The following is a 5,959-nucleotide window of genomic DNA, read 5'->3' on the forward strand; positions in this document are numbered from 1 at the left end:
TTTTTCATGTACTTGATTAATAGGTCGATAATTTGAGAATCTTAGGATTGATCACATTTCTCAACATTGTAGCCCAGCACAAACCAAATATTAAATTATGAATTGTACCCTTCACCTAACACTTTCAACCATCAAATAATTGTTTTAAAATAGTTGACTTTTCTACCATTTTTCAAGCTTTATTCCACAACATGATGGAGGTCCACTCTAGCCAAATCTTAGGATGAGCAAAGGTCAATGAACTGCATATCCATCAAACTTGAACGTCAATTACTGCCCAGTCAACAAATTCCCATCTACTTACAGAGGCTTCTGTATGACGCGAAAGTAGAGAAGTAGAGAGTGGAAAAAATAATAAAATGGAGAGAATGAAATTTACTGAAGTATGCAAATGTTCATTATTTGATGTGAGAAGATTTTCTACACTGCCATTGGAGGGGAATCTTCCATATCACACCAATATAGAGTACGATATCAACCCCATAGGGCACACCCAGTAAGGGTAAGGGTAAGAGCAAGCGAAAGAGAGAGAAAAAATAAGTGTTCTTTGCACGAAAGCATGCCACCTTACACTTGTGCGTTAGTGCCCTTCTTGGTTCAATTTATGAGGGGAGTAGGAAAGGCATTTTTTAGCGAAGAGGATCGGAGAGACAAACACAAGGGTGTTGGCATGGAAGCCAAGCTTCCGGACTGAAAAAATAAAAAATAAAAATAAAAAAAAATCTTGCAAGAAATAAGGGAAAAAGTAGAACGGATCAGGTCCTCGTACGAGAATCATTCTCGTATGGGTCTGATCCAAACAGATAGAATCCATTTAAAAACAAACTTTGAGGTGGATTCCATCTCTGTGGATCAGACCATACGAGAACCTGATCCACAGTCGGGAAAAAGAAGCGTAGAAGGCAACTTGGTTCCTACACCACGATGCAGATGAGGGCGAAATGACTACCTACTCCTCATGAAAAGTGAAAAATTCACTATTGTTGATGGTTCCACATGGTCTCCTGTTGGCGTTTGTGCTAGCACAGGACCCATGCTACCTTCTAGGTAACGTTCTCCCAAAAAACAATAATAATAAAAAATAAATAAATAAAAGGGCAAGAGATCGTTGTCAGGTTGCATGGCCCCCCACACAGAGGGCATCAATATGAATGGTATTTTTTATTTCACAAGGGTGTTGACAAATTTTTCCTCTCCTATTGGCTGAGCTCTTGTGGATTACTATATTTCTTGAAACTTGATGAGAGATAGGCCCCCGTGCAGAGCCCTATTTAGCACCTTACTCAGACGGGAAAACATATTTATTTCATTTTTAAGAAATGAGATAGCGAACTAGGCTAACTACTTCTATTATCTTTACTGTTTGGATGCAAAGGTCACACAACCTGGGAGCTTTTTCTTCCCAAAAACATATATGATTCAACACATGACACACTGACTGCGTGGAAAACTTATTTAGAATTTAGGGTAATTTATAGCACCACCCTCAGAGAATGCCACTACTAGAGAGATACCCCCTGTATAATACCAAATTATATTCAGTTCCCCTGTCATCAGTCACTGTTACGGAATATACCTTATATATTAATGTCACCTAGTATATATTTTTTTAAATACCAAAATACCCTTGCAAAAGGTGAAGTACCTAATATACTCTCCTCTCTCTCTCTCTCTCTCTCTCATGTTTTCTTCCTTTCTCTGAATCTCCCCGGACCACTCCTCCTCCTCTGCCGGAGGTTTTACGTGCCACCTCCATAAACGTGACCCTCCAAGTGCTCCCACCATCGTCCCCCTGACAACTCTTGGTGTTTTGCTGCTTCCAAGAACCCAGCAGTTCGTGCATCTCCAATCGACGAGTTCCTAGAAAAATGATAGTAATCTCATCTTAAGTTTCTTTGTTTTCATTACCTCAATTGATTGTCTGTAAGTCTGATCCTTTATCTTAATTTGAAACTCCTGTCAGTCTGTGATGAAATCACACGCCAACAACTAGAAAGGGAGCTACTGCTTGAAGAAATCACACGGCTAGAGGACATGCCTTCATTCGACCTCCTCAGATAGTCTTTTAGGCCTGTTTAAGAAGTGTACAGACGGCTTTTGGGTTCAAGAGGTGTCATCCTCCAATGCATTCTTCGTAAAGTCTCTTTTTGCGCTTTTTTTAAAACCTTTTTCCTAGGGAGATTAAGGTCAGAACTTAATGGTGGGGGTAGCCATAAATCCTGGAAATTTCAAGGAGTTTTCTGTTAGATGTTATCTGGTACATCCCAGATTGCAAGTGTAACCACATTTAAGTTTAGTATTTCATGGCTCATTCCCTTGAAGAGGGGGACGATTTAATGCATATACAAATAGGGAATTGGTTTGTATCAGTGAATTTTATATTAGGATGATTTACTGGTGAAGTTCCAAGACCTTTATTAGAGAAGTCGAAAACCAGTTGAACTGAAGAGTTCTTAGGTGTAGACGGTTGAAGAATGTAGGATCTGGTTTGATAGATGGATTCAAAGATCTTTACTCAGGAACCCAACAGTTCGTTCCTGGGTTGAAATCTTCTATGGAGCTTTGCTCTGGATATCCAACAGAGCGACCCGTGGCTTCTTCAGGTTCACAGAGTCTGTCTCGGAGGAAACCCTCATCCTCTTCTTCCTCTTCACAAACCCCAGTTTCAAGGCCTACTCGTATTGTTTACAGAGGATCATTTCCACCTTCTAACTCCGATCTCCCTTTCTAGCAGCAGACCTGGTTCATTATCTTCCTTTTCTTCACGGCCATCTCCTTCTTTGCCCTAGCTATTTTTCTCTACCCTGGTCTTGACTTGGACAATACTCTCCTTCCCCCTGCTTCAGCTGCTGTCTCTGAAGGTGTTAAGATGAAGTCAACAAAACTCATTATTTATTCTTTTTAATTTATCTAATCCGTTGACGAGATTTTACAGCGACGGAACAAAAGTCTTTTTGGACACGTGTTAAGTCATTAACGGAGCTATCCAAGATAGGGGATGGACGAAACCAATAACTTCCCTAAGCATACAGTTGTAAACACAACTAACATAAGCATGGGCATATTTCTCTTTCACATGGACCGAGAAAACCATGATGGGTAAAGAAACAACACAGGCCAGACACCAAGTATCACAATATGCATGTGGCTCTAAGCATGTCAAACAAAGCTTGTCACAATATGCATGTGGCCCAACCATATGGCCCGAAAGAATGTGAAGGTACCAGAGGACCCACATCTTCCCACAAACCAACTGACTAAATCTACCTAGAATTAGAAAAGCCAAAACACAACTGACAAAATTTATAAAAACAAAAACACAACCGACTAAAATAAAAAAAATGGCCATCATAGGTGGCCGACAAGGCAACACAGTCGTATGGGGCACCCCAAACCGTCAGAGTCTTGATTGAAGACAAGTCATACATCCCTGCATCATTATCTCCATGCACCGCATACCCTCTCTAGCTAACAGAAATTACCCGCAGTCTCGTCGATAGTTCATTCATGGTCACGTCGAAAGCTCGGGTGTAGATCTGAACTAAGAACTCACCTCTGACGATGATACCGAGGCTGGTCTTCAAGGCCTGAAGCATAGCCATGGCTGCAGCATGGGAAAGCAACAAATCTGATATGCCGATCTATTCAAAACAAAATGGCGGAGGTTGTTGCAGAAACATCACTTGGGGCGGAGCATCGGGTGGTTTCACCAGCAATAGAAGAATCACTGAAACCCTAGAAAATTGACAGAGATCTCGATCAGGACTCAAGTTCAAAGGTAACTGAGATGAGATCTAGTTTATCTTAACCGAAAAATTAAATGAAACGAGATGAGATCTAGAACCCAAATCTTTTGTCTGCAGACCTGGATGAGGATTCAGCAAAACTATTGTTTCTGAAGATCTAGATGGACTATAGAAACAATGGGAGTTGGGGTGGTGATACGGTAGAAGTGGAAGAGGGTGAATAGGAAAGATTTATTGCATATCTGTGTAAACACTTAAGATAGTACGGAGGAGAAAGAAAATCAGAAAAATAAGAAAAAAACCCGCCACAAGGGCAGAGACAAAACACGCCACTGGGGCGGAGGAGATCACGCCACAAGGGCAGAGAAGAGGCTACATTTTGACCGAACGGAGGTCATTAGTTGGTTAAGGTTTTGGGAAGATCCCTACAATTCCTTCGACGTCTCTAAAAACCCTAAAAATCGCCAACGAAGAGGAAAAACGGTTTTTTTTTTCCCCTATAGAACTCGCGACCCATGAGTATAACAGTCATTTCAACTCTTCATTTAACATGGACTAACAAGAAATTTTAATATAATTTGATATTATATAGGGGATGTCCAGTTAATAGTGGCATTCTCTTAAGGGATGGTTATGTAATTACCCTAGAATTTATAAAGATAATGAACCCAAAAAAATCAAGCCCGACCCATTTCCATACCGAATAGAGAGCTTTTCCATCAGATAATATCCGAACGCAACAATTTCAATTTCTGCAGTAAAGACGAATTTACAAATTTAACCCTGAGCATCGAAGTCGAGGAGGACCTTGCAGTTACAATTTCAACTTCCCGAAGCGCAAGCCTTTGGTCCTTCCTCTGTCCTCTGAGGACTCTGGCGCGTCTCCTTCTAGCTTCCGCCTAACACACGCATCTCTGGTGTCAATGATCACCTACCACGACAGATCAACCGTCCAAATCATGGTCATTATTGCTGACGGTTAGGATTCTCCAAACAAATGGACATTTTTTCACAGAATCCCACTCACATTTTTATGACGTCATGTAGTCGTGAATCCAATGGCTTGGAGCCATGGACTGTTCTGTGGTTATTGTAATACTGAGGAAACAAGGAAAATCCAAAAAATAACCCAAACGAAAGACAAATATCATATAATCTTCACATGAATAATTAATGCTTAGAAGTTCAATTCTGGGAAATGAAAATCAGAATTCAGAAATCAATCTAAGGAGGTGACGAAGAAGAAGAAGAAGCAGAGTCTCTGGGAGAATGCAGAGGAAACAGAGGAAGCAGTTCAGGTTCAGAGCTTCTCGGGGTACTGAGAGGCGATGCGTGCAAATAGAAACCTTGCTCTGCAATCGCTTTCTTCTCTTCTTCCTCCTCCAGTGTTAACCGTTGAGTTGGGGTTCTTGGGCTCCCTTGAGACCATAAATCAAGAGGCGAAACAGGGGAAAACAACGGCATCTCACTTACTCTTCCACCCATGAAGCTTTTCTTTCTCGCAGCAGCGACGGCTGATGGTGAATAGGGCCCTGAACCACAACTAAAACTAGCAGCTTCAAGCTTAATCTCAAGCTTCCTCAGGCTCTGCCTTCTTTCTAGGAGCTTAAACAAAGGTTTTCGAGGGCCCAACTCGCCAAACACGCCTTTAATACCAGTTTGTCGAGCAGGGACTGTGACGGGGAGCTTTTCAAGTGATGGGTCATCGGTGGAACCCGTGAGTCTCTGAACCACAGCTCGGAAGGTTGATGGATCGGCCTGCACGAAAGTAGTGTGGCTTGAAACTGAGTCAGACCCAGGTGGAAGGGAAAACCTGTTGTTGTTGTCATCGTTAATGTTGTTTGTAGGCTTGTAGCCATGACAGGGATCGATGAACAGTGAAAGAAGAGAAGCGACACAGAGAATGGGAAGAAAGGTTTCAAATGTGGGGGGTTTTATTATATTTTCAAGCATGAGAGACAAAGGCTCTTCTACCAAAAAAATAAAAAATAAAAGAAGACAAAAGGGCTCTCCGTTTTCCTTCCCCTAATTCCCTCTCTCTTTTTACCATCTTTCCCGCCTGGCTGCCTCTGCCTCTGCCTCTGCCTCTGCCTCTGACCTTTTTTTCTCACTGCTAAATTCTCTGTCTCTCACTCCGCTTTATGGGGAATCGTGAGTTTTTTATATGTAAAAATGTCAGATATACGGAAGTCGGAAGGAAAGAAGAGGGAGTG

At 41.7% G+C, this 5,959-nt stretch overlaps 1 protein-coding gene across 1 annotated transcript; it reads right to left on the minus strand.

Moving 5' to 3' along the window:
• Window positions 1-4,871: 4,871 nt before the first annotated feature.
• Window positions 4,872-5,699, minus strand: LOC122064903 (VQ motif-containing protein 11-like). Its single transcript, XM_042628693.1, has one exon. The coding sequence runs from the start codon at window positions 5,697-5,699 to the stop codon at window positions 4,971-4,973; it is 729 nt and encodes a 242-aa protein (XP_042484627.1). The 3' UTR covers window positions 4,872-4,970.
• Window positions 5,700-5,959: the final 260 nt, after the last annotated feature.

This window comes from Macadamia integrifolia, chromosome 2 (genome assembly GCF_013358625.1).
Source record: "Macadamia integrifolia cultivar HAES 741 chromosome 2, SCU_Mint_v3, whole genome shotgun sequence".
Lineage (NCBI taxonomy): Eukaryota > Viridiplantae > Streptophyta > Magnoliopsida > Proteales > Proteaceae > Macadamia > Macadamia integrifolia.

Coding starts and splice junctions, on each gene's coding strand:
- LOC122064903 (XM_042628693.1), bottom strand. CDS start 5,699: ATGCTTGAAAATATAATAAAACCCCCCACATTTGAAACCTTTCTTCCC.